The sequence below is a fragment of the Kuraishia capsulata genome, genomic scaffold, assembly GCF_000576695.1.
Source record: "Kuraishia capsulata CBS 1993 genomic scaffold, Kuraishia_capsulata_scaffold_2, whole genome shotgun sequence".
Lineage (NCBI taxonomy): Eukaryota > Fungi > Ascomycota > Pichiomycetes > Pichiales > Pichiaceae > Kuraishia > Kuraishia capsulata.
Window position 1 is genome coordinate 457,709 of NW_019172951.1, and position 27,274 is coordinate 484,982.

At 44.2% G+C, this 27,274-nt stretch overlaps 13 protein-coding genes across 13 annotated transcripts; 5 read left to right on the forward strand and 8 right to left on the reverse strand.

The window, feature by feature from the left end:
- Positions 1-73: 73 nt before the first annotated feature.
- On the reverse strand, positions 74-697 carry KUCA_T00001532001 (uncharacterized protein; the record flags this gene model as incomplete). The annotated part of the gene is made up of 1 exon (XM_022603722.1): positions 74-697. The coding sequence occupies one exon, from the start codon at positions 695-697 to the stop codon at positions 74-76; it is 624 nt and encodes a 207-aa protein (XP_022457574.1).
- Positions 698-904: 207 nt separating this feature from the next.
- KUCA_T00001533001 (uncharacterized protein) lies at positions 905-1,945 on the reverse strand (the record flags this gene model as incomplete). Its single annotated transcript, XM_022603723.1, has 1 exon — positions 905-1,945. The coding sequence occupies one exon, from the start codon at positions 1,943-1,945 to the stop codon at positions 905-907; it is 1,041 nt and encodes a 346-aa protein (XP_022457575.1).
- Positions 1,946-2,371: 426 nt separating this feature from the next.
- On the reverse strand, positions 2,372-3,022 carry KUCA_T00001534001 (uncharacterized protein; the record flags this gene model as incomplete). The annotated part of the gene is made up of 2 exons (XM_022603724.1): positions 2,372-2,834; positions 2,952-3,022. The coding sequence occupies 2 exons, from the start codon at positions 3,020-3,022 to the stop codon at positions 2,372-2,374; spliced, it is 534 nt and encodes a 177-aa protein (XP_022457576.1).
- A 564-nt stretch (positions 3,023-3,586) lies between these two features.
- On the reverse strand, positions 3,587-4,364 carry KUCA_T00001535001 (uncharacterized protein; the record flags this gene model as incomplete). The annotated part of the gene is made up of 2 exons (XM_022603725.1): positions 3,587-4,158; positions 4,289-4,364. The coding sequence occupies 2 exons, from the start codon at positions 4,362-4,364 to the stop codon at positions 3,587-3,589; spliced, it is 648 nt and encodes a 215-aa protein (XP_022457577.1).
- Positions 4,365-5,212: 848 nt separating this feature from the next.
- On the reverse strand, positions 5,213-6,445 carry KUCA_T00001536001 (uncharacterized protein; the record flags this gene model as incomplete). Its single annotated transcript, XM_022603726.1, has 1 exon — positions 5,213-6,445. The coding sequence occupies one exon, from the start codon at positions 6,443-6,445 to the stop codon at positions 5,213-5,215; it is 1,233 nt and encodes a 410-aa protein (XP_022457578.1).
- Positions 6,446-7,626: 1,181 nt separating this feature from the next.
- Positions 7,627-13,523, forward strand: KUCA_T00001537001 (uncharacterized protein; the record flags this gene model as incomplete). Its single annotated transcript, XM_022603727.1, has 2 exons — positions 7,627-7,634; positions 7,841-13,523. The coding sequence occupies 2 exons, from the start codon at positions 7,627-7,629 to the stop codon at positions 13,521-13,523; spliced, it is 5,691 nt and encodes a 1,896-aa protein (XP_022457579.1).
- A 404-nt stretch (positions 13,524-13,927) lies between these two features.
- KUCA_T00001538001 (uncharacterized protein) lies at positions 13,928-14,437 on the forward strand (the record flags this gene model as incomplete). Its single annotated transcript, XM_022603728.1, has 1 exon — positions 13,928-14,437. One exon carries the CDS (start codon positions 13,928-13,930, stop codon positions 14,435-14,437), a length of 510 nt encoding a protein of 169 aa, XP_022457580.1.
- A 34-nt stretch (positions 14,438-14,471) lies between these two features.
- On the reverse strand, positions 14,472-17,654 carry KUCA_T00001539001 (uncharacterized protein; the record flags this gene model as incomplete). Its single annotated transcript, XM_022603729.1, has 1 exon — positions 14,472-17,654. The coding sequence occupies one exon, from the start codon at positions 17,652-17,654 to the stop codon at positions 14,472-14,474; it is 3,183 nt and encodes a 1,060-aa protein (XP_022457581.1).
- Positions 17,655-17,865: 211 nt separating this feature from the next.
- KUCA_T00001540001 (uncharacterized protein) lies at positions 17,866-20,904 on the forward strand (the record flags this gene model as incomplete). Its single annotated transcript, XM_022603731.1, has 2 exons — positions 17,866-17,891; positions 17,952-20,904. 2 exons carry the CDS (start codon positions 17,866-17,868, stop codon positions 20,902-20,904), a joined length of 2,979 nt encoding a protein of 992 aa, XP_022457582.1.
- Positions 20,905-21,007: 103 nt separating this feature from the next.
- Positions 21,008-22,144, reverse strand: KUCA_T00001541001 (uncharacterized protein; the record flags this gene model as incomplete). Its single annotated transcript, XM_022603732.1, has 1 exon — positions 21,008-22,144. The coding sequence occupies one exon, from the start codon at positions 22,142-22,144 to the stop codon at positions 21,008-21,010; it is 1,137 nt and encodes a 378-aa protein (XP_022457583.1).
- A 241-nt stretch (positions 22,145-22,385) lies between these two features.
- KUCA_T00001542001 (uncharacterized protein) lies at positions 22,386-23,441 on the forward strand (the record flags this gene model as incomplete). The annotated part of the gene is made up of 1 exon (XM_022603733.1): positions 22,386-23,441. The coding sequence occupies one exon, from the start codon at positions 22,386-22,388 to the stop codon at positions 23,439-23,441; it is 1,056 nt and encodes a 351-aa protein (XP_022457584.1).
- Positions 23,442-23,642: 201 nt separating this feature from the next.
- On the reverse strand, positions 23,643-23,994 carry KUCA_T00001543001 (uncharacterized protein; the record flags this gene model as incomplete). Its single annotated transcript, XM_022603734.1, has 2 exons — positions 23,643-23,878; positions 23,949-23,994. The coding sequence occupies 2 exons, from the start codon at positions 23,992-23,994 to the stop codon at positions 23,643-23,645; spliced, it is 282 nt and encodes a 93-aa protein (XP_022457585.1).
- Positions 23,995-24,661: 667 nt separating this feature from the next.
- KUCA_T00001544001 (uncharacterized protein) lies at positions 24,662-26,884 on the forward strand (the record flags this gene model as incomplete). The annotated part of the gene is made up of 1 exon (XM_022603735.1): positions 24,662-26,884. One exon carries the CDS (start codon positions 24,662-24,664, stop codon positions 26,882-26,884), a length of 2,223 nt encoding a protein of 740 aa, XP_022457586.1.
- Between the last annotated feature and the right edge of the window lie 390 nt (positions 26,885-27,274).

Genomic DNA, 27,274 nt, shown 5'->3' on the forward strand with positions numbered 1-27,274 from the left:
CTTCAATCTTAAGAACTTTTATGATAATTACAGTAAATCGGATCATTAAAGCCCTTTATTGATATAATTTTTGTCACACTCCCAATTTTTTGAAGCTTTTGGAAAATTCATGGTCAATGTGCTTTTTCAACAAGGCGAACTTGTTCTTGAAATTTTCCCCACAATAATGGCAAATAAGATCGCTATTCTTGATGGTGTCTTCCATTTGGCGGGGACTCATTCTGGGATCGTCCTTATCCATCAAGGAAATGTCTTCCAATGGAACGAAGAATCTTGTTTTGAAAGAATTATAATGTTTTTTGTTCTTCATTCGGGCAGAGCACAGATCTTTGGTCATGACATGGATGTGGAGGTTGTTGAGAGAGGGTACTGAATGAACCCCTATTTGCACAAAATCGTCTCGCACGCTGAATGGCTCCGATCCTATATGTCTATACTTTGAGTTGAATACGGCCTCGAGTTTGGCTAAGGCTATCTCCACATATTCGAGACACAATGCAAGCAACTCATCGTCTTTGAGAGCCTTCAAAGGGTGCAGTGAGGTCCACTTGGGGGACCTGGGCAGCACCAAGTAGTGAATCACAGACTTCGGAAACGCGTCTTTTATGATGACAAAGTTGTCATCTTCAAACACCACGCTCTCCTTGTGCTTTTCTGGATTCAATATGTAGCTATTCAAAGCAAATCGAAAAGACATTAACCATTAATGGTGGAGGAAAAGAGGGTAGTTACCGTCCGAAGCTTTAGCGATGAGCTTGAAAAGTTTATAGAGCATAGAGAGATAAGACTTTCTTATTTACAGAAAACGTTGATATTTATAGATTTCAAATCGATATGGGCAGGGTATCATGCAGACAAGCGGTGAAAGTGTCCCTCATTTTTTTAAATGTGGATTTTGTTACCATCAACTGAGCAACGTGGTGAACACCTCCCATGTTCCAAACATGATAACACTGTTGGGGACTGTTCTCATCAAATGGGGCGTCAATCCTCCATACATTGAGGCCAGACCTTCTTCCTTAATTATTAGTTTGAAACACTGGATCAGACCAGTGTATTTCGCCTTGCCGTTCTCGGTAGGTGCCTGTCTCAATCTGGTCCTAACAACCTCATGGGGATACGTTATCATGGAGGCCACAAACTTGGCAGCACCAGCAGCTCCAGAACGAGCAGACCAGTCAAAGAAAGAGTCCATCGCCGTCCTCTCTCTTCCTGACTGCTTGAGTTTCTCGGCTCTGTTATTGATGATACTTTTCATCTGTTCGTAAAGGACCCATTGTAAAGTGGACTCCACAGACCCAAGGTATGAAGCAGTCAGTCCCCTGTAAAATGCAGTTATTCCTTCGTTTCTCATTATTTTGGCAATGCAGTCGAGGGAGTTTTTGTACTCTCTCTTCGTGGCTCTGTCCAATTGGAGTCTCGTCTTGACTAGCCATATTGGGTTAGTAGCCGTACTTGTCACAAACCCGGCGTTGATACCTGCTAGCAGATGAACCACAGAATTCTCTTTTCCATCAAAAAACTTCTCCACCAACACATCTTTGCCGTAGCCGTACGTGAAAAAATTGATGGATCTTGCGGGTATCACACCGACCAGGTTTGGACCCAAACCTTTAAACAGGGCCCTCGAGCCCTCGACTTTGCGAACATCTCTCAATATCGTGATTGTTTCTCTAAAATGGCCCAACCCCTTGGTGATGAAGTTGCCCTGCGTATTCTGCGACATGTACAGGTCTCTGTAGACACTTGATTGTAACCTAGTTTTCACAACATCGAACGGAGAAGTACAAACAGCACCTGCCATACCACCTATACCACCAGCAACGAAATGAACCCACGGTTTAACCGTATCCGGAGTTGTAGGCTCCTGGTGTTTGAACTCGGCGGATTTTTCATCGCTCACCAGGTAAGGTATCGATTCCTCGATGTCCCTTTCGATTGTCATCGTCCAAATACCTAGGAATTATCGATAAATGACGACCCAAATCAATCCTAAACCCCTGAACACACAAATTACCTCGAGTATTCGGTCCAAAACAGTGTAGTGAAGCCTCGAAATAATTTTAGACATCTTGTTAAAATTGTTTGAATAGAGGCCATCGCCGCAGTAACGTGCCAAGTTCAAAAAGGACGCCCGAGGAATATTGCGCTGAATTTACCAGATCAGTCAGTATGAGATAGCCAAAGGAAATAAACTGCATTGCATCATATAACTACGAGTTTCAGTGTAAAGGACTGATATGCCAGAATATGTACTGATAGGCGGTATCAGTGGTGTTTGCATGACAAGACACCATGTTTCCTTAGGTACGTTACTCTCTAAAAACAGTGTAGTTTAAACAATAGTGAACAGTTTTTCTTGCCGGATTATTTAAATGTAAGTTTCGTAAGCAGCTGGAGCCAAAGTGGTTGGGATACCAGACACAACCTTGGATGGTCTTGGACCAACTGGTTGTCTCTTCAACAAAACAGCCTCACCAGCAGCCTTGGCGGCAGCCTTCTTGGCAGCGTTCTCCTTGACTCTCTCCAAGAACTCTTGACGGCACTTGGAGTGCTTGATGTGCTCAACCTTGATGTTCACTCTCTTCTCCAAGTATCTGTTACCGACAACCTTGTACAAGATAACACCGACGGCGGTCTTGGTCACGTTGTAGATGATACCAGTCTTACCGTGGTAGTATTTGAATGGCATACCCTTCTGGACGGCACCGTTAACCTTGACGTCAACAATGTCACCAACCTTGTAGGCCTTCAAGTAGGTGGACAAAGCAATAACACCATTGGTCTTGTAATCACGCTTGAAAGCGTATCTGGTACGGGATCTCAAACCGTGACTAAATTAAAAGAGTTAGTAACGAACGTTCTGATTGGATTTCAAAAGGGTGAGCTTGTCTGATTGTGGTGGTTGTTATGGAACGGTTGGAAAATGTCTTTTGCTTGTCACCGGTCACTGGAACTTCAATAATGTACGCTGAAAACTTTTCTGACGGTTCTGGTAAATTTCAATGGCACATGCTGGCATTATTCGTGATCATCAGCATCTTTATTTGGTAGTTTCTTTTTGATACCCTGGTATATTCTTTCACAGTCTTGATTTTTCATCAACCATTCTCTTCACTACCGTTCGGTGACTGGCCAAGTAGAATAATTGCGGTACCAACTAGGTAATTCAAACAGACCAGACCACGATTCGCTTCAAGAGCTCCCAATAAACACATTTGAACATACCTTTTACCCATTTTTGATTATGTTTGTTAAAGATGGTTGTAACAAAGTTTCTGTTCGAAGAGTGTTAAAGCTTCACTATTGAAGTTCTCAAAAATTCAATGCAAATACCTGAGCCGTACACTATCTTGTGGATCACCCCCATTTAGAAAATCTCTCTTTTTGGAGGGTATTAGCCCTTTAATATATCACGTGATATACTTGAGAAACTCATGATTGGCTTTTGCACTACTTTACTCTTCCTATCAAAAGACCCTGTGCATATAATATGGAGAAGTCCATATCGCTTTACGCCACACATTGATGTATTATCCTAATGGTGTAATTCTTTTTAAACAAGTTATGATATTGTAGAACAAGTTTACTCGTCATCCTCCTCAGCCTCAGCATCCTCACCAGAGTCCTTGTTCTGGCTTCTTCTCTTAACACGACCTGGTCTTCCACCGCCCAATGGAGAGGTGACGGAGTAGTCGATGTGCTTCTGGGAGTCCAATCTAACCATGAAAGATGGGATGTTGACAATTTGCTTACCAACGGCAATGTGTCTCTGCTGGATCAAGACTCTGGCGTGGTGGACAGACTTGGCCAATCCCAACTTGAAAACTTGGGTCTGCAATCTTCTCTCCAAGAAGTCCTCAATCTTCAAAGCCAAGACGTAATCGAGCTTCATCTTGTCCTCAGACAAGACACCAACTCTGACCAGACGACGGATCAAAGCATTACCTTCGAACAGACGCTTTGGGTCCTTCTCGTCTCTGGTCAACAAGTCTCTGGCAGCTCTTCTGATCTTGGACAGCTGGAAACCAATACGGTAGATTTCGTGCTTGTTCTTCAAACCGTATTCACCGGCAAGCTTGAGCTCGGAGTCCAAACGAGCAATTTCGTAAGGACGTTGTGGGACAGAGTAAGTCTTGGAGTGGTTTCTTGGGGCAACTGGATGGAAAAAGTTAGCATTCTCATTCTCAGAGACAAAATCAGAAGTTCTACATCAATCACACTCTACGAAGTTCCAGTCCTTTTTTCCACACATAGAAGTTTTCTATCAGTAAGCATTATTAGTCACCGTTGTCGTAGGTACCATAGTGCTCCAATGAAAGACTTTTCAAGGAAAAGTCAAACCTTTCGAAGTACCATGACATCCATCCAAAGTGCTTTGCAACTGAAGTGTCGGGAGTTCAGAGCAAAGAAAATAAGCTTTTCATAATAGAAGAGATCAATGTTGGAAATGTTCAAAGGATTCTGAAAAGGTAGAAGTGAAAGGATTTCTCCTGTGACTTCCACCCTTTCGGACTCTTCTAAACGAGGACCCGAACCTCTATCACATAGTCTGTGAACGAGAAATAAAATGAATAAGATTGCCAAAATCTTATTCAAGTGATCATGATGCAGAATAACTGAACAAAAAATCAAGACATACGAGGCATTTTGACTTATGTTGTTGATAACGAATGTAAGAGAGAAAGCTTTTACTAGTCGAAGAAAGCTTTTGAAATATTTCATCCCCAACGCAGTTGAGTTTTTTGGTGCTGTGCACACGACCCTAGGTGTTTGGTCGCGGGTAAGTCTTCGGTGTAATAATTGGACTGGGCTGGGATATACGCGCCTTCGAGCAGGTGACGGGTTTTTTCCAGATCTGGGAGATTTGTTTGGCGGACACGACTGGCTGATACTACTATATTACCATTACCACAGACCAGTTGTTGTTGTAGCCTACATTTAGGTGTTCAAATACTGTTCTATGTTCGGCAACAGTGAAGTATAAAACCGGTAACAATATTAAAAATTAGTGAGAACTCATCTTCTCACATCCCTAAAATACCCCTTTTGTCGTGACTTTCCTCGAATATGGTAAGACTATAAATTACATCAATAACTGTTGTTCGATCATCTGATGTGTGCGTAATGACATGCTCGTTTGAGTTTTTTGTTCTGTTTTTTGATTGGAATAGAGAAACCAATTCGCAAAAGCAAAGGCAAAGGGTTTGGCTTAAACCTTTTGCTTCTTGACCTCTGGCTCCTCGGATTGCTCAGATTTGTCCTCGCTTGGTTTCAAATCGGCATGGAAGTCCTTGATAATGGAGTCAACATCGTCAATGTTCAAGGGTCTGATGTCACCCATCAGCTTGATCTTGGCAGTGACCTCTTTGCACTGGTCGTCAGTCAAATTCAGGTTCAATTGGTCAACTCTCGATTTGATGGCATTCCAGCCCGTGAGCCTGTTGGCAAAGTGGATGTATCTAGTCAAGCCGAAATCAGCTGGGTTGAGGATCTCGTAGGTAGATGGGTTGGCCAGAATGGCTTTGGCGTGGATACCAGCCTTGTGGGTAAAGGCACAGAAACCCGTGATTGGGTTGTTGAATGGAACGTTGACCTGAACAGCATCGGCCACCAGGTTCTCCAAGTCTCTCAGCTTGTGGAGCTTGTATTTGCCCAAGACGTATTCACGGTCAGCAGCAATCATTCTGGCCATCAAACCGCCCAATGGGGTAATTCCGTTTCTCTCACCGATACCCAGCACCGAAACGTCAATCAACTTAGCACCAGCCTCCAGCGCCGTGTAGGCGTTGGCAATGGCACATCCGGTATCGTTGTGGAAATGACATTCAATATCACAGCTGACAACCGATTTGAGAGTCTTGACCAATTCATACACCTGTCTTGGGTTGGCACATCCAACGGTGTCCGCAATACCAACTCTATTCACACCGATCTTGTCGACGGTTCTATAGATGTTGAGCAGATCAACGATGTCGGATCTAAACGAGTCTTCCGACGAGAATCTGATCTCGATTCCCTTTGATTTAACAAACTCGATCACTTCAACAGCACTGTTGGTGATGTAGGACATGTCCTTACCGTGCGAATACTCTCTAAGGAACGAAGATGTTCCAATCACGACATCAACACCGTCAACACCAGTCTCGACAGCAACTCTGGCATCATCCATATGACATCTGATGTGGGTCAAGATCTTGGCCTTGAGTCCCAATTTGCAGATAGCTTCACAGTCCAGTCTCGACTGCTCGGAGGCAACTGGAGATGTCAACTCTATGTAGTCAACACCAAAGTCATCCAGAGCCTTGGCAATCTCGATCTTCTTTTCGGTGGAGAAGAATGCATTGGCAAACTGTTCACCTTCTCTCAAGGTAGACTCGATAAGTTGAAAGCTTCTCACGTTGGAGAGGTAATCGCCTGGGTTAGGGCCGTATGGATTGGACATTTTAATGTAGGTTTTGAATAAACTCTTTAAAAGATTTCTATCTCCAAAAGACTGAAAGAGAAAAGAAGAAATAAGAGGGATGTATATATATTTCAAGATGACTGTTCAAAATTTTTTTGCTCACGCTTCTAAATTAGTCACGCAGGAAGGCCCGACTGAATTTTTCAGCCAAGTCATTGCCTTTTTCGGCCCGGTGAATCACACAAGCATATAAGATTAGAATTTAACTTTTTACAGCAAATAATAGTTTGAGCATAGTCATAAACTATGACCTCATAAACGTATTACGTTTAAAATATTGTGTTTTTGAAGGTATTATATTTGGGATAATGGGGGTAAATACGAGGGTTTAGCCAATGTGGTTCCGGCTTTAAGCAATGGCCGTTAAGCGCTTGCTCTTTTAAGGTTTTCCTGATAGACGGGGCCGGCTCAAATATGAGTCTGTCCTATTTACCCCAGCCTGGAGAAAGAACTACGTCCATGTAAGGCATCTCGGGAATTTTGCAAAAAAAAAGCTCTATAAAATCTTCTGAATATGAGAAATCAGATGCCTTTTCCATTGAAATTTCAAACTCGATACCCGAATATTTCGGAGTGGTCCTCTTCCTTGCTCTCTCAGTTTAGTTTCTCCGTCGTTCTCATCTGCGCTGCGCGTAACGCGCCTGTTGGGCCTGTAAGATGGCAGTTCACCTTTCTTCGAGCAGAAACGCGCAAAACTCAGCTTTTTTGCGTTTAAATCAATCCAATAACCCACTTACAAATAATGAAACAATTTTCAAAAAATATTCAGAAATCCGCACAATGACACCAGACTGAGCCTCTCCACGTCACAACCTAATACGGTGGGCACACGCCTCATGCCAACTCTCATGGATTATATAAAGGAACGTGAAGAGCCGTTCCCCATCCCATCTCCTATACTAGTTGTGTGCGTTTTTCAGTTAGTTGCATACCTGGCAAGTACGCGTTGGTTGTTTAACGGCGTACACTCATACAATAAGGTCTCGAGGTTGAGCTGAGGTTAATTGTGCTGTTCTGATTTGATCTTCTGTTCATTGTTATTTTTTTCCAATTCATTGCAGTTGCCAATTGCCTTGTTCGCTCATTTCTCTGCCCCCGCTGTTATTGTTCATACAACGCTTGTTCTGTTTTATACTATTCGCATTTGATTCATACGCATAATGTCGAGGTACGTGTTCTGATTCTCTGCTTTTCTTGTTGGAGTTGCTAGAATAGAGTTTTTCCAATTGGATGAGATCGATCTCATGGACTTCATACTAACATGATTTTCAGGCTGGAGCGGCTGGTGATGTACGTGACTTTGGAGTTCGCCGAGTTTCCACTTGTGCTCCGTTCACTTTGATCAATTTGATATCGGTTACTAACTCACCACAGTTTGCTGGACACAGGTTCATCTGCGTTTATCAGAAACACCGCAGCCGACCAACTGGCTGACCTCGCAAAGCAACATCCCGAAGAATGTCTTAACCTGCTGACGAGGGTATACCCTTTCCTAAAGAGCAAAAAATGGGAGACTAGAGTCTCTGCCGCTAAGGCATTTGGTGGAATAGTAAACCACGCAGACCAGTGGGATCCTAACTCCGGTCAAGCGAAAGATGAGGAAACGGATGTGAAAGAAGAGGCCAAAGATGGGTTGGTACCCGTGAAACTTGAAGAAACCGTTGCGGAGCTGAAAGACATGATCAAAGACCAAGACGGTCATCTTGTTTCTTTCGACGAGTGGAATCTGGTTGACGTCATACAAAGTGGTCGTAGGCTACTGGCCACAGCAGTCAACGATTACAATGGCAAACTGGAGGATCAGGGCATGCCAGACTCGAAGAAGAGGAAAACAGATCTTTCGTCTCGGCTTGGTCTATTTGATGTTTCTCCGGAACCCCAGGTTGACTCCGATACCCCAGAGGTCAAATCGGAGATAAAATCGGAGGTCAAGCCCGAGATTGACCAGCCGGCGACTCAGGCACAGAGTGCCAGGATGAGAGCAATGGCGAAAAGAAAGGCCAGAGCAAGTGCAAAGGGTGGTTTGAATAAGGCCAAGGCAATTGATCTCTCTGAGAGTTCCGTCAGCAGACGACTCGTCGAGGACGGAACCATAAAAGATGAAGACTCCAAACAGGATCTTGCCCTTGTTGCAGACGTTGATATTACGGATCAAGCAGACGGTTCCAAGATTGTGGTGGAGCACAAAGTTCCTGAAATATCTCCGATTCTGTCCAAGCACTCTAATGTTACTGGATGGGTGTGGCCATTCCAAGGTGTCTTTGAGCTCATGGTCAAAGACCTCTTCAATGACGTCTGGGAGATCCGTCACGGTGCAACAATGGGACTTCGTGAACTTCTGAAGAAACATGCCACTGGCGCTGGTCGCGTACGTGGCCAATCAAAATCCGATAACGATATACGGAATACTAGAACTCTGGAAGATTTGAGTGTGCGATTGCTAACTCTCTTTGCAATCGATCGTTTCGGAGACTACGTCTCAGATACAGTCATTGCTCCAGTGCGAGAGAATGCGGCTCAAACGCTTGCAGCTCTCTTGATCCATCTTCCTGATGACACTGTGATCAAGACGTTCAATGCCTTGACTCAGCTGGTACTACAGAATCCTGTCGAGCTTGGACTTGTTGTACCCTGTTGGGAAGCCAAGCATGGTGGTATGTTAGGTCTCCGTTACTTTGTCAGTGTAAGGACCGATACTTTGTTTGCCCACTCGGAGTTGCTGGATAAAACAATACAAATGGTGTTGCACGGGCTCACTGAATCCGACGATGATGTCCAAAGTGTTGCAGCGTCTACCTTGATCCCTATAGCGAAAGACTTTGTCAGACTCAAGCTGGACTCCGTGTTCGAAATCGTTAACGCCATCTGGGCAGATCTCTCTGGACTAAAGGACGATTTGTCTGCTTCTATTGGCTCCGTCATGGATTTACTGGCCAAACTCTGTTCTCATGAGGAAGTCTTGGCCAAGATGAAGAGAGACTCAGAGGTTGACGAGACGCGCAACTTCAAGCACCTCATTCCAAGGCTTTACCCCTTTTTAAGGCATTCTATTACCAATGTGAGAAAGGCAGTACTTCGAACTCTGCAGGCATTCTTGTCGATTCAAGATGATGGTGTAAAAGGGTGGGTGGACGGAAAGATTTTGCGTCTGCTGTTTCAGAATTTATTGGTGGAACAGAATGTGGACGTTTTGAATCTTTCAAAAGAAGTGTACAATAGCCTTGTCGATGAGATCAACAAAAAAGACACCCACAGTTCCATGGACGTCATCTTCAAAGATCACGCCAGTCCTCTTCTATCTCTCGTGCTGACTCCTATTGGAGTTGCCAGGCATAACTTTGCCATGAACTCTTCCTTGATTCTTCGTCCAAGTGGAACCACGCTATCATTACCAACAGACTCGATTGATGGCAATGGTGAGTTTAAACGTGGAAGAAAGAGAAAAACACCTCCTGCAACGAACGGTGCCGTTCCGGTGGAGAAAGGTATTCCGGAAACAGAGTACGATATGAGAGTCAATATTGATGCACCAATGTACAATGGTGACGTGACTCTTGTTGGTGTCGACGTTTTTATACGCACCAGGCTCGCAGCAGCCGATGCCTACGGTCGCACTTTGGCTTCGTTCACATATCTGGAAAACCTGAAGCCAATCTTCAACGATATCATGTGTGCGTTGAACGATGTATTCGGGACCTCTCGTTTATTCGCGGGCTTAATTCTTGAAAAATACGGCCGTGGCTTGATTGATGCGGGTAAAGTACAAGAACCATACGTCGTGGACACGTTTTTGCCATTTCTCAACTCAATTCTGGCTTCTCCTGAGGATCTTCCCGCATTCCGTGAACTCACGCCGATTTTGAAAAGTTTGAGGATGCAATGTCTTCAGCTCTTTTCTCTGTTAACAGAACAATGCAAGGTCTCCTTTCATAAGCTGCCCCAATTAGCAGTGGTTGTTCAAGGTGAACTTGAAGCCGGTCCTGACGCCTTCGATATCAAGATGGCGGAGAAGGTGGTAGAGGAAATATACCCCAAGATCTTGAAGAATTTGAGTCCAATGGTTAGAATGTCACATATTACCGCTCTGGAAGATGCCAAGCATCGAATCGTATTTGCAATCGAAGAAGCTAAAAGCTCCAGGGGTGAAAGGTCCAACGCGATTTTGGCAGCACATGCAAGTGCTTCTGTTGTCTTAGGAGGACTCCCCAAAAAGCTTAATCCCGTCATCAGGTCTTTGATGGAAAGCATCAAAATGGAAGAGTCAGATCTTTTGCAGAAAAGATCGGCTGAATCTGTGGATCATCTCATATACCAGCTCATAAAATCTGGAAAACAAGGTGCTTCTGATAAGATGATCAAGAATTTATGCGGTTTCATCTGCGTTGATACATCGGAGGTGCCAGAGTTTGTTCCTAATAGGAGTTTCGTTGACATTGTTCTTTCACTCAGAAAGGAGGAGGCTAAGACTGATGCTGTTGACATCGCAAGACACGAAAAGGAAGTTCACTCAGCCAAAATCAAGACGCGTGGTGCCAAGTTTGCTCTCAATGGTTTATTGGAGATGTATCAGGAGAAGCTATTCATTGAAATACCCAAACTAAAGGGTCTGATGTTGGAGTCATTGTCCCTTGTCAAATCAAGTTCTGGTGAAGGTAAAATTGCTATCGAAGATTTGCAAGGACAGTCTATCATTGATGCTTTGGGTCTGATAAGAGCTCTGACACCAAACTTACACGAATCGTTGTTCCAGGAAGTCTTCGACAGATTGGACTCCGTGTTGGAATGTCTGAAATCGGATTTCTCGGTCTTTAGGTACTCCGCTGCCAAATGTTTTGCGACACTCTGTGCTACTGTTCCCACTCTGGGTTTCCCCTTTTTGGTAGAGAAAGTTTTGACAATGTTGAATAATGCTGGGGTTTTGCGTGAGCGCCAAGGTGCGATCGAATGTATCTACCATTTGTCAGGTACTATGGGTGCCGAGATTCTGCCATACGTTGTTTTTCTGATTGTTCCAGTCCTTGGTAGGATGAGCGATTCCAACAACGACGTTCGTCTGTTGGCAACCACAACGTTTGCCTCTATCATCAAATTGGTTCCTTTGGAAGCAGGTATTCCTGATCCTCCAGGAATGCCAAAGCAGTTGTTGGAAGGCAGGGACAGGGAGAGAGAGTTTATCCAGCAGATGATGGATCCTTCGAAGATCAAGCCATTTGCACTGCCTGTTTCTATCAAAGCCACTTTGAGAAAGTACCAGCAAGAAGGTGTCAATTGGCTGGCCTTTTTGAACAAGTACCATCTGCATGGTATATTGTGTGATGATATGGGATTGGGCAAAACTCTGCAGACTATATGTATCGTCTCTAGTGACCACCATATGAGGGCAGAAGTACACGCCAAGACAGGATCTTCGGATTCGCGCAAGCTCCCTTCTTTGGTTATTTGTCCTCCATCTTTAACAGGGCACTGGGAACAAGAAATTCAACAATACGCTCCATTTATGAGCGTGTTGGTTTATGCAGGCGGGCCTTCAGTGAGATCTGCCTTGCGATCCCAGCTGGGAGATGTTGATGTTGTTGTGACCTCATACGATGTTGCTAGAAACGACGCCGAGCATTTGTCCAGTCAGGATTACAATTATTGTGTCTTGGACGAGGGACATATTATCAAGAATGCTTCCACAAAGCTGACGAAGTCTGTGAAACGGATTGTGGCGGAGCATCGTCTCATACTATCGGGCACACCTATCCAGAACAATGTGTTGGAGCTCTGGTCTCTGTTTGATTTTTTGATGCCTGGATTTTTGGGCACCGAAAAAGTCTTTCAAGAAAAGTTCGCTAAGCCTATTGCGGCAAGCAGGAATGGAAAGACATCTTCCAAAGAACAGGAAGCAGGTGCTCTTGCTCTTGAGTCATTACACAAACAAGTACTGCCATTCATGTTGCGCCGTTTGAAGGAAGATGTTTTGTCTGATTTACCTCCTAAGATCATTCAAGACTACTACTGTGACCTCAGTGATTTGCAGAGGCAACTTTACAGGGATTTTGCAAAGAAGCAAAAGGATACAGTCGCTACTGATCTGCAAAAGAACACAGAAGAGCCCGAGGCTCAGAAGGAGGGGAAACAGCATATTTTCCAGGCGTTGCAATACATGAGGAAACTGTGCAATCATCCTGCCCTGGTGTTATCTCCGAAACATCCGCAGTATGATGATGTGATGAAGTATCTTGCTGCATCAAACATGGGAATCCGTGATATCAGACACGCCCCAAAGTTGATGTCGCTGCAGATCCTCCTCAAAGAATGTGGAATAGGCGCGACAGAACCTCAGCTAGATTCCAGAAAACAAATGGTGCCATCAGAAGGAGTCATCAGCCAGCATAGAGCACTGATCTTCTGCCAGTTGAAAGATATGCTTGACATGGTGGAGAACGACTTGCTCAGAAAATACATGCCCTCTGTGACTTACCTCAGATTAGATGGTGGAACCGATCCAAGACAGAGACAAAACATCGTGCGCAAGTTCAATAACGACCCGTCCATTGATGTGCTGTTACTTACAACCAAAGTTGGTGGTTTGGGTTTGAACTTGACGGGTGCGGATACCGTGATATTCGTAGAGCACGATTGGAATCCGATGAATGATCTTCAGGCCATGGATAGAGCGCATAGAATCGGCCAAAAGAAAGTGGTCAATGTCTATAGGCTAATCACAAAGAATACTCTGGAAGAGAAAATCATGGGATTGCAGAAGTTCAAGATGAATATCGCTTCTACAATTGTCAACCAACAGAATGCAGGATTGGCCTCCATGGACACCGGCCAATTGCTGGACTTGTTCGATGTTGATGATAAGGGAGGTTCTGCTTCTGCAATTGATCCTGGAGAGTATGCCAACAAAAACGATGCTGGTTCTGACAAGCAGAAACCAGATTTACCCGATGAAGTTGGTTTGGGCAAGAATGCAACAGCAGCAATGGGTGAGCTATCGGAGCTGTGGGATGAATCTCAATACGAAGAGGAATACAATCTTGATTCGTTTATCAAGGCACTGAAATGAAGTATTAGAAGCAAATAATGATCCTGTTTGGAACTTGTATGAATAAAGAATTTTTGCATAAAAATCTAAAAAACTCTGTTTTTCAAAAATTAAGCTTGAACTCACGATTATGCAAGAATGTACAACTTACGAAAGGTGGTGACAGCTGAGTTATATGCTACTAACAATTATCGCACCATCCAAATAAGCACGAATTGAAAAGAAAATGGTCTTTTCTTTCTTCATCTATGTTATATTTATATATCTTAAATGTTTAATCCCGTTTTTTGGGTGTTTATATGGAGTTTTAATGGATGTCACGTGATCGAAATTTCTACCATCTGCTGTGGTAATCTGCATACTCCGGCCTGATGAAGAATAGATTTTGCATAACCTCACATCCACTCAGGAACAAACATATTCAAATGTCTTCTTTGGAGCAACAAGCAACTGATAGGAAGGCAAGGCTTCTTGCTCTTAAACTCAAGAGGAAGGCACCAGGCGATTCAGTTCAGGAAGAGCGAGAGGTCAAGAGGTCCAATACCGAGGCAGAAGCCCACGACAGCATACCAGAAGACGAAACAGCCACCGAAGAAGTAACTACTGGATTTAGAAATTATGATCCAGTGAATAAAGATGCTGTCTCAGGGTTTACAGCTCCTCCTACTCTCAGGCTGAACGAGCACGAAACTGTGGAGGCCGTCTCTTACAACTTGGAGCGTGAGGTTCTTTCCAAATTCGAAGAAAGGGCAAAGAAAGGATTCGAATCCTTGCTGAGTCGGGATGAGACTGATAAGCCACGAAAAGTCTGCCTCGAGGAAGATCTGAAGAAAGATCTTGAACCTCAATTGAGAGTTCTCAAAGCAAGAACAGATTTAGCCATAGGCTCTATGGTGCGAGAAAGATTACAGAACTTGAATAAATCCGCCACGTGAAGAGAGTGGCTTCAAATTGATATTCACAAGAGTTCTATATACCTGTTGGGTTTTTGCTATTTACGACGAGATCACATCTGTGACAGAGCTCATTCTCCTCTGCAGAATCGAACTTCCAGCATCTCGGACATTTGTGTTTATCGCTTCTAAAGACAGCGATATTTAGTTCACCTTGGATATCCACCGCGCTGGTATAATGATAAGGCATCGTGGTATCCGAACTTCTTGCAGTGAGTGCTTCCTGCTGATTCAAGAAGACTTGAGAAACCATGAAGTACTCCTGCAGGTGATGCTCATGCCGTTTGAGAATATCGCAAACTCCCGATGACGGATCTGCGGAGAGATACACTGCAGTCTCCAGTGAGTTTTTCACTGTCTTATCGAGTCTGAAGGCTTGGTCAAGCAACAATTGTATTGCATCCTTGGCCTTCCAGATCACGTCAAATTCGGTTTCCAAAGCATCATTCTCGAAGACATCGGGCAATTGGTACCAGCCTGCTTTGAAATGAGAGTCAAATCCTTGCTGAACTAGCTCACCAGAGTGATTCCATGCCTCCTGGGTGATTATAGGTATCATTGGACCAAGTACCGAGACATACGTCTTCAGAATCTCAACGAACACAGTTTGCACCGACCTTCTTCTAAAAGAATCGAGGGGATCTGTATATAAAATATCTTTCTTCAAGTCAAAGTAGATCGACGACAAATGGACATTCATATGGTGGTTGATCTCCCTAACAATTTTAGAGAAATTGTGGTTCTGGTAGTCTGCTTGAGCAGACGCATTCAACTTGTATAGTTTGGACAATGCATACTTATCCAATGGGGCCATTTGCTCGTAAGGAACAACATCTTTCTGCGTAAATTCCGACTCGAGATTTCCAAGTAAAAACTTGAAAGTGAATCTGATCTTCTTTAAAGTATCACCCACATGTTTCAACACTGTAGGCCCAATGGCAATGTCAGAACTGTAGTCACTTGATGCGACCCAAAGCCGCAGACCATCAACACCCAACGGAGGCAATTTGAGAGCCTTATCACCATCAATGACAGCCAATGGCCCGATAGTGTTACCCAAGGACTTTGACATCTTTTCCCCCTTTTCATCCAGAGTGAAGCCGTGGGTTATTACCTCTTTATATGGTAGTACAGGTATCCTTGGCTGCCCGTCTTCTCCTGTTGGGGCAGAGCCCACTTTGGTCAGAACCAAACTTTGAAACCAACCACGATGTTGATCACTACCTTCCAAGACTGTGTCTGCAATATAACCCCTCTCAATGGCATCTTGGAGGAGACCTTCATCTTGAAGATATTTCAAAGCCACGTTCCAGGCAGTACCACTGTCAAACCAAACGTCCATTGTATCAGAACCTCTAATATAGTCCTCTGAATTTTCTTTCATTGTTTCAGGTAGCCAATCTGCTGTTGGAGAGTTCGAGTCAAACCAAGCATTCAGGCCATATCTCTCAACACCCTCAATAATGGATCCAATGGTCTCGTCACTCAAGTAAGGCTCTCCAGATGATTTGTGGTATATCACTGGAATCGGGACACCCCAACTTCTTTGACGCGAAATACACCATTCGTTTCTGTTATTGATGAAACTTATGAGCCTTTTAGAGCCTCGAGGAGGAAAGAAATCAACCTTCGTCTCCAGAGCTTCAGAAGTGACCTCCTTGATGCGTTCAACGTTAATAAACCATTGTGGGGTCGATCTGACGATGATGGGCTTTTTCGATCTCCAATCGTAAGGATACGAGTGTATGTGATTAGGATTGATTTCCAGAGCCATACCACGATTTTTCAGTTCGTCTAGAACCAACTTCAAGCCCTCACCCAGAACAGCCTTTCCTTTGAGAAGATCACGCAGAGAAACGTCAACTTCCTCTGTGAATCTACCTCTGTTGTCAACAGGACTGTAGGGTAGAATGTTGTGGCTCAAACACACCAGATAATCATCGTTACCATGACCGGGAGCCGTGTGAACCAAACCAGTACCAGCAGTGCTGGTGACATGAACACCTGCAATGATTGGGAAGGTCTCGGTCGAAGTGGTGAAGAGAGGATTCACATAGGTAGAGCCTGTGATATCCGAACCTTTGAACACAACGTCTTCGAGCGAATGATCAACACCTTCGAGCTTGAGAACACTATTGACCAAATCAACAGCAATAATCAAATACTCACCTGAAGGTGTTTTCACCAAGGTATAGTCCAGATTGTCGTTCACACATATAGCCTTATTCGCAACCAAAGTCCAAGGTGTGGTTGTCCAGATCAATGCGCTCACATTGGAAAGGGAGACATTCTTTCCTTCAAGAATATCACTCAGTTTCTCGGAAACAGAACTAAGAGGGAATTTGACATAAGCAGATGTGGACTTGTGGTTTTCATTGTACTCAAGTTCACCTTCTGCCAAGGCAGTGAAATTCTCACATCCCCAATAAACTGGCTTTTCTTTCCTTTGAATTAAGCCATTGTCAAAGAACTTCTTGAAGACAGTGAGCTGATCAATAACATATGTTTTGTGTAAAGTGGCATAGGGAGTCCCAAAGTCTCCCATAATGGCAAACCTCTGAAAAGTCTCACTCTGCGACTTCATGGTATCCTGGGCATGTTTCTCGGCCAGATGAATGATTTCCAAGGGCGAAAGCTTTTTGTGTTTCAATTCGTACAACTCCTTTTCGATTTCTTGAGCCTCTGTGCCATTTTTGTCCAGTTTCTTTAATTGGCTCTTTAATGTCTTCTCTCTCTTCTGCTGCGTCTTGCGAAGAGACTCCAAAGCCTTCAACTCAATGGGCAGTCCATGACAATCCCATCCTGGCCTGTAAAATACCTTCTTTCCTTGCAGAAGCTGAAACCGTGTAGTTATATCTTTTAAAATTTTGTTCAGGGCGTGACCAACGTGTAAATCACCGTTGGCATATGGAGGACCATCAAGGAATATGTACAGGTTTTTCAGATCATTGTTTTTGAGTGGTCGCTCATAGTTCCACGTGTAAAGGTCCGTACATGTCTGTGGAATCAACTTGTCCTGAACCAACTCCTTTGACGATCTGTTTGGAAAGCTGGACGTTGGCAAATGAACGGTTTCCGAGTATTTATGCTGGATGTCTTCCGGGACAGGCGAAGAGGACGTGGAGGCATACCGCAGAGAGGTGTTCGAACGTCCCAACAGACGAGCGGACACCTCAAAAATCGTTAAGCGTTGCATCATATCTGCAAGCTTGCGAACTAAAAACCGTTCCTAGTCAAAACTTAGAGAAGTTAACTCGATCTTGTTCATCATGAAAATGGAGAGAGCTTCGAGCTACCTGAAAAGTCACGTGACTGTTGATATTTTTTTGACCTCAGTATTGAATGTATTTAGAGATGTAATGAATGAAGAGTCAACGCTCTGAAATTCGAGAGGCAAAATAGGCGTCAAAATGGACGAGGATGATTTATATGACGAGTAAGTCATATTTTCAAGCTATGTGCAACCAATTCGGGTTTACTAACACAAGGACTACAGATTTGGTAATCTCATCAACGAGCCTGTAGATTCAGAAGCATCTTCAGCAAGTGATAGCGAAGAGGAAGTTCTAGGCCAGACAAATGGCAAACATCCCAAATCCGGCAGCGATGATTCTGAAAACGATGATGCCATGGAAGAAGTGGAGTCTTCCACCGTGGCTCTCTACGAGGACAAGCAGTTCTACCCATCCATGAGCGAGACTTTTGGACCAGATGTTGAGACCATAATAGCAACCTCTGATGAACAAGACATAAACGTGCCGATTGTGGCACCTATTGAAGAGAAGGTGTTCAAGATTGAGGAGAAAGAACTGCCAACCACCACCTACTCGAAAGAGTACATGGTCAACATATCGAATATCCCATCAAGAGTACGCAACATAGTTCTTGCAGGAAACCTCCATACGGGCAAGACATCATTGGTCGATGCTCTGATAGCAGAAACTCATGATTTGAAATTGAGCAAGAGCTTGAAAACGTTCAAGCCGCCTCGTTACACAGACAATCATATCCTCGAAGTTGAAAGAGGATGCTCTGTCAAGATGACCCCTGTTACTCTCCTACTAGAAGATCTTTCTGACGCTTCTATGGTTGTGAACATTATGGATGCGCCTGGTCATGTCAACTTTAGCGATGAGTTGGCTGTTGCTGCTAGACTGGCAGATTCTGTGGTTTTAGTTATAGACGTGGTGGAGGGCCTTCAACGAGGCGAGGAGATTGCAATTGAACATGCCTTGCAACACAAACTGCCCATATTATTGGTCATCAACAAGATTGATAGACTTGTGCTGGAGCTGAGAATTCCTCCGGCAGATGCCTATCTCAAAATTCGTCACACGATTGACGAGGTTAATGAACACATTCAAAAGTCGGGCTTTTTGAGCTCTTATCCTCACAACGCTCTCATATCTCCTTCATTAGGAAATGTGTGCTTTGCATCATCCACACTACAATTTTGTTTCAGTTTGAGGAGTTTTGCTAAGCTCTACAATGAGAGACTGGGGGTTCAAGTGGATACAGATGCCTTTGCCAAACGGCTGTGGGGTGATGTCTATTATGAAGCAACCACTAGGAGATTCACAAAGAAACCTGCCAACACTGGATCCTTGGAGAGAAGTTTTGTGAGCTTCATATTGAAACCACTCTACAAGGTCATAACCATCTCTCTCTCTAAGGACCCAAAGGAGCTCAACAGGTTTTTGAAAAAGTCGCTTAATATCAACTCTATTCCTAAGGCTACTTTGGAGTTAGATCCCCAGATATTCCTGAAAGATATCTGTGGTGCTTTTTTTGGAAGATTTTCAGCAGCACTAGTTGATATGATCGAGAAGCATGCTCCATCACCAGAGGAAGCTGCTTCGTACAAGTTATCGGATACTTACACGGGTCCTGAGTCTGGAATTGTATCCCGGAATGTTCTCAAATGTGATCCAGAGGGACCGCTGATTGCGTATGTTGCAAAGCTTGTTGACACAAGTGATGCGGAGAGATTCTATGCTGTTGTAAGAGTGTTATCAGGGACTTTGAAGGCGAACTCGCAGATTGTGTTATTGGGGGAGACCTATACCGATGATTTTGACGAGGATCTCAAGGACCAAGATGCGAAGAAAACGTTTTACAATGTTGGTAGATACAAAATTCCAGTTGCTGGAATTCCTGCTGGTTCCATTGGTCTCGTTTCTGGACGCGATATAGACTCGTTCATCACTAAGACTGCCACCATCTACGACATGGATGGCATAATGTCGGATGAAGAGCCCATTTTCATCTTTAAACCACTCAACTACATATTCAAGCCAGTGCTGAAAGTTGCCATTCAGCCTGTGAATCCATCAGACCTTCCAAAGTTCACTGCTGGACTGAAAAAGATCAACCGGTCATATGTTGGATGTGAAGTGCGTGTGGAGGAAAGCGGTGAGCACGTTGTTCTTGGATCCGGTGAGCTATACATGGATTGCCTTCTTCATGATCTCAGGAAGCTGTACACCGATATTGAAATCAAAGTGAGCGACCCAATGACCAAGCTTGCAGAAACATGTGTTGAGTCATCTTTTGTCAAGATCACGGTGGATTCCAGTAACAAAAAGAACAAAATGTCGATTATTGCAGAGCCCTTGGATCCAAAAATTGGTGAAGACATTGAAAATGGCAAAATTTCTCAGTCCCAACCTACAAGGGAGATCTCCAAGTTTTTCAGAAACGAGTACGGTTGGGATTCCCTTGCAGCGAGGTCTATTTGGGCGTTTGGTTCTGACGAGAATGGCTCAACCATACTGCTTGATGACACTTTACCCGACGAAGTTGATAAAAAGAGACTGAATCAGGTGAAGGATTTCATTATCCAAGGCTTCAAATGGGCCACCAGGGAGGGACCTTTATGTGACGAGCCCATTCGTTACGTTGCGTTTAAGATAATGAGCATAGATCTCTCTCCAAACTCAATTGAGTCCAATGGAGCCCAGATCATTCAGATGACCAGAAACGCATGCTATGCAGCATTGATGACTAGTTCTCCGAAGCTCCTGGAACCGGTCTATCAGGTAGACATAACTTGCACCACTACTGTGGCCGAAAAGCTTTCAGGATTTTTGGACAAAAGACGTGGGTCGATCGTGAGAGATTACCCAATAGGTGGTACGCCATTGTACAAAGTTATAGGTTACGTTCCAGTGATAGACTCTGTTGGTCTGGAGACGGATATCAGACTCCTAACTCAAGGACAGGCTATGTGTCTCTTCACCTTTGAAAAATGGCAATTGGTCCCAGGAAATCCTTTGGATAGGGACGCTTTTATACCGGTGTTGAAACGTGCGCCAGTGCAATCGTTGGCCAGAGACTTCACCACCAAAACGAGAAAGAGGAAGGGAATTGACGGCGAACCAAGCCTGGAGAAATACATAGACGAGGAACTCATCATCAAGCTGAAGGAAAGTGGTATTATCGATGGATGAAAAGTTGTGTACAATAGAATATCGGAAATGGAATGTTGCTCTCGAGCTGCATTAGATTGTATTTACGAATTTGTAACTTAAAAAGATGAAAAATTGGGATGCCTTAGTGCCTTCTTGAACGCTTACTCTTGCCTGGACGAGCCTTTGAGTTTCCCTTCATTTTCTTTGCATTGAAACCAGAGACGTCAGCTGAACTTTCCTTATCATTAACTCTCTTGAACCTCTTCTGGCCTCCAAACCCGAACTTTTTGTCTTTGGCTACACGTCTCGAACTTTTACCTCTGTTTCTGTCAGCGTGTTCGTCTTTGGCAGCGGCAGCCTCTTCAACAGCAATGCTAAACTCATCCTGGTCTATTTCGTTGTTTTGTCTCTTGCGCTTCAAAGACTTGAACTTATCCAGAGTGTCCCTCTTCTCTTTTTGACGATCCTGCAGAGTAGCGTGTTGAACCTGCTTTCCAAACTTCTTGAGCTGTCTTTGTTTTCTGGCCTCTTCAATGGCCTTCTTCTCGCTAGCCTCCGTCACCAATTTGGCCTTCAGCTTCTCCATGTGCTCATCGGACTTGACCATCTCTGCGAAGTAGTCCATTGGACGAGAAAACGGAAGCTTCAGCTTCTGCAACTTGGTACGTGCCTGTAAGGCAGCGTCCAAACCTTGCTTGAAAAATGCCAACTCACGTTCTGTGTCATCGTAAATGTCTTTGATTTGGGGCTCGACAGGAGTGGTAGAGTCAATGGACAGATGCTCGTCGAACTGCGTCTTTGCCCATGGGAGCTGGATACGGGACAGGGACTCTTTCAAAGCAGCAGTGTTATTTATCGTCAGCTTGGTGTGAGGAACAACATCCGCATCTGAATCCACCTCAACGTCTGAAAGTGGTATATCCTCTTCATCCTCCTCTTCCTCCTCTTCGATTTCTTCGATTTCTTCATCTTCACCTTCCTCAACCTCTTCGTCATCGTCTTCAGAGACACTGGCTTCATCCTCATCGTTTTCGTCATCATCAGATTCGTCACTATTCGCAAGAATATCCAAGTCAAGTCTGGATTCTATGGCCTCGATATCGGACTCATCGTCCTCTTCTTCCTGAGAGACTTCAGCTTCTGGGACTTCTTCAGATTCAACCTCTTTTTGCAGTTTCTTGAGCTGACGTTTCTCCTTGTTGCTCAAAGGCTTGTTTTCCGCCAGCTTGTCAACTGGTGTGACCTTGGCCTTCACCTTCTTGGAATATGATTTCGCCATCACAATTTGCCTATATACTGAGTTTGTAAAGGCTATTCTCAGAAAAGTTCATATCTCATGCATACAGATGAGATTGAAATTTTTTTCTATAGCGCATATTTTTTGGACCCGATGCACGACGGAGGACACGCGAATGCAGCTTAAACGAACGAGGACGAGAACGGAACGATGTAGAGTTTAGTTGGAAATAGCTTGAGTTTTTTGGAACAGGTTTTCTTCAAACGAAAAAAAGTACACCGAAATGGACAAAAAAGTCGCAAAGGAAAAGTTTTTGGGAGTTTTCCCGGACTTGGTCCAGGAATTGGTCGGAGAGCTAAAGAAACACGGTATGCCAGAGGATGCCATTCAATGGTTCGTCCGCAATTTGGAGTACAACACTCCAGGTGGAAAACTGAACCGTGGAATATCTGTTGTGGATACGTATGCTCTTCTCAAGGGTTACTCCAGCTACGATGACCTTTCGGCCGAGGAATACAAGAAGGTAGCCATTTTGGGCTGGTGTATTGAGCTGTTGCAAGCATACTTCTTGGTTGCTGATGACATGATGGACAAGTCTATCACCAGAAGGGGCCAACCATGCTGGTACAAAGTCGATGGTGTTGCTGAAATTGCTATTAACGATGCTTTCATGCTGGAGGCTGTGATCTACATTCTTTTGAAGAACCATTTCAAGGCTGACGCTTACTACGTTGATCTCTTGGAATTGTTCCACGAGGTGACTTTCCAGACCGAGCTTGGTCAATTACTCGACTTGATCACGGCACCTGAGGACCATGTTGATTTGTCCAAGTTCTCCTTGGCCAAACACTCTTTCATCGTCATTTACAAAACCGCATACTACTCTTTCTACCTGCCAGTTGCCTTGGCCATGTACATGAGTGGAGTCAGTGGTGAAAAGGACTTGAAGCAGGCACAGGATGTTCTGATCCCACTGGGTGAATACTTCCAGATTCAGGATGACTTCCTTGATTGTTTTGGTAAGCCAGAAGATATTGGTAAGATCGGAACGGATATCTTGGACAACAAGTGTTCGTGGGTTGTGAACACCGCTTTGAAACTGGCCACCCCAGAACAGAGAGAGCTCCTTGACAACAACTATGGCAGAAAGGACGCCACGGCTGAGAAGAAGTGTAAGGACTTGTTCAACGAGATGGGCATCAAAGAGCTCTATCTCGAGTACGAGGAGAAAATTGTTGGTGAATTGAAAACCAAGATTGCCAACGTTGACGAGAGCAGAGGCTTCAAGGGCTCTGTTCTCACGGCTTTCTTGAACAAGATCTACAAGCGTCAAAAATAGAGCCTTTTAGAGGAGGACTACACCGTTGAAGTGCTCCACTAGTTGAATACCAAAAAGAAGGAGAAGAAAGAGGTTTCAACTAATAGTATAATGATACTCATGCTACAACGGATTTTTCTGTATAGTCAATGTCATACTTGATTCCTTTAAATACTCGTAAACATGCAACATGCGGGAACCAATAAGAGGTAGTTTCGTCATTTAAACGTTGACTCTCTCCAACTCCTCTCTACCAGCCTTGGTGTACAGATACTCGTTGTAGTCTCTGGCCTTGGCCCAGATGTTCCAAACGATGACACCTGGAATGACAATGTACAAGATTTGAGCCTTGGATCTTCTGTAGGTGTTGAACACGGCAGATTTCAAAGCTCCCTTCAATGGAGATTGTGCGTATGGCGACACACTGTAAGTAGTGATACCCTTTTGCTTGGTGGAGCCTGTCCAGTGTTAGTAAGTCTCCAAACCAGCGTCACGAAGCATCACTGCCTCATCAAAAAAATTACATACCCATCGAACCCCACCAGCCCATATAAGCACCTGGATGTCCTCCCATTTTTAATTGATTAGAAGTAACGTTAACGGTAGTTGTTAGTCTGAGCAGTTGATTAAGCCAAATTCAAGCTGACGAGATTGGCTGGATGTAACTAGTGCTTATACTTACACAGAGGTAAGCGTAAATGTGGGACCTAACATTGGCTATGGCTGACCAGTAAGCTCAAATACTATATCTGGAGGCAGCTTGTTTGCCGCGAAAAATAGTCTGAAAACTCGGATATGCTTTGAACAGATATTTTTCAACATAAGCTCACAATTTCTAAGCTTACGGTATGGCAAGCAATTAAAATAAGGCGTGCCTGCGACAGCCCACCTATCACACTGCCAAGGTGGGCAAGGTTCCTTGAGCCTCACAGAACATGTCATGCGGAGAGAACTTTAAGCTCTCTCACTGAAGATCGGACAGAACAAGCGCGAAATCTCCATCTGGGAGAAATATAAGGAGAGTAAGACTGTGGGATTTCACCTCGATATTCTTGTTCCACATCATAGTTCAGGATATCTCATAGGTTATCTCAGTGTGTGATCATACCAGTTGCAGTCCAGATCAGAAAGCCAGTCATTTACAACCCTCACGGTCTCTCCGCCAAACTCATTCATATCAAAAACTTATTATTTCATCAGTTCTCACCGATCACGCAGAGTCTCTCGTTCTCAACACCTGTATGGCTTCTGAGGACATTACTCTCAAAAGCGTCACCACCTTGGGGAGCTCGACAGAGAGGGAGAAGAAGCCTCTGGTTAGGACATACTCCGAAAGCGAGAGCGCAAACTTCCACGATATCACAGGAGTGAGACTATATGATGATTTCAAGTACAGACCATCGAAATCGCTGCACTACAACGAGAACAGGAGTTCGGGAGGGCAAACTCCTACTGGAGAGGAGAACGACGCCTCTGGCTTGAGGTTCTCCAAAAGCCATACCAACGGTTCAGGGTACGATGGAATGCAAGATGAATATGTGCCAGGACTTAACTTTGCAGCTTCCATTAGTAAGTGGTTCCAAGACGAAGAAGAGGAGCATTTATTTGACTTCAACGACCTCACCTACAGCCGCACCGATGTTGAAAAGGTCACTGATTCATTGAACACCAGTCCGAGGGATTCCCGCGCAAACTCAGCTTCTTCTGTTTTAACAGGAGAAGCAGCTCTGATAAACAAGCTTCACAACCAGGTTCACCCAATACATGTTCCCAAGAGGTCACCCCGAGCAAACCTCTCATCGTTCGAGAGGACCGGCCAATCATCCAGCAGTCCCGAACGCAAATTCGACAGAGGGATCCTAGATGCGATACCAGCAAACTTCTATGATCTATCGTTTTCCGAAAGGAAGAAGCTCGTGGCGGATTTGATACCGTTGGAAGCGGCCAATGAAAACTATAGAGAGCATCTGGGGAAGCTGATCAAATCGAAATTTAGAAAGAAGTCTGTTTCCTCGAAAGCTACGTCTCCAGCATTTCGTATGAGCCATGCGAGTGTGAGTCTGGATTTTGAGACCAAACCCGATAACATCAACGATAAGGGAAGTGTGGTAATGGGCTACAGACTTGGGAATATCATAGGGTTTGGGGCTTGGGGAATCATAAGAGATTGTCTCCCCGTGGATAAATCATTACCTAGTCGTGATGCTTCTCACCAATCCAGTTATGTGGAATCTCATCCAGCTTCTTTTGCTCCCACGCGGAGAAGTTCATTGGCAGTGAGCTACAACTCGAATGGGGAGATAACCAATACCGCAGTCAATGCGAGCATCCAAAATCAGATCAAAGCCATGAAGATCATCAACGTATCATCGCCTGAAATTAGGTCGAGGTTCTGTGCAGAAATTGAAATGTGGTCGTTATTGCACCACCCAAACATCCTACCGTTATTGAACTGGAAACAGGCAAACAACACTATCTTTGCGCTCACCACCAAGATTCACGGTGGAACCCTTTTCGAGCTGGTTAGGTTTTGGGGAGAGATAGACTCAAAGTGTGCGACTATTCTTTTGGAAACGAGAATCACCGAGACAAAAAAGTACTGCATTGATGTTTTACAGGCATTGTCGTATATGCACTCATTGGGTATAGTGCATGGAGATGTTAAGCTTGAGAATTGCCTGATGGACAGATATCTGGATTCCGAAAACCAAGAGAAGATCAAAATTGTTCTCTGTGATTTTGGAATGGCAAGATTCTATGATAGTGCTGATCCAAGTGCCCTTTCGCCTTTACGTCAGCCGGTGAACAAGTCCAGTTCTTTCTCCAATTTCAAATCTGTTGATCATCACGAGGACCGAAAAGAAGACCTTTCAAATTCTCTAAACATCGCCCACGACAGGAGCTCACATACTTCGTTGCAAAGGCTGATGCAAAACAAGAGGGCTGTCCAAAATAATGACCCCATTGGGATATCCTCGATTGACAGATGGTATGGCCCTTCACCAAGTTCTCTCACACTGGCCCGGCGGCCGTACGCACCTGTTTCCTCGGAAGCCACCACAGCCGAGCCTGAGGGCTTGATTACGACTGCAACAATTGGATCCAATGCTCCATCCAAGACTGCTAAGGAAGAGCCTATTCAACCAGACAGCCATATCGGGTCTTTGCCATATGCGGCGCCCGAAACCCTCAAACCTACACCGCCCCAATTGGATTATAAAACAGATATGTGGGCGTTCGGAGTTATGGTGTATACCATGATTACTGGAAATTTGCCTTTTCAACATCAATATGAGCCAAGATTGCGTGCCATGATCCTGAGTGGTAGGTATGATGTGGATCTGATGCGAAATGTGCTCCAGAGTGAAAAATCCCAGTTTCTTAGCGCGATCGAATCTTGTCTGGATATCAATCCTGAAAAACGGCTTACGGCGCAACAATTTCTTAAGCTGTTGCAAGCATAATCTTTATTTAACGACTTTTAATGTGACAATGTAAAGTATAATTATTCTTTATTGAACCTCATAGATCGTTCTACTCAGAACGCACCTAAATAGTGTGTGGCACAAGATTTCGCCTGGGCACTCTTTGTTGTTGGAGATGCTTCTTAGCCTTGCCAATTTATGGAATAGGCCCATAAACATCCAATCCGACTGTCTAAGCTTTGAAATTCCTGCTTTTTTTTATCGGAATCGTCTGCTCAGCTAGAACTGTTAGGTTGTTCTCTTGAGTTACTGTACTAGAATATTTGCCCGGGATTGGATAGATTGACGACCTCTATCCCACGTTTGTGTCTCAAACGTAAAATTGCCCGTGTTTTTGTTCAATCAATCAATTGCTATCCCCGAGAGACA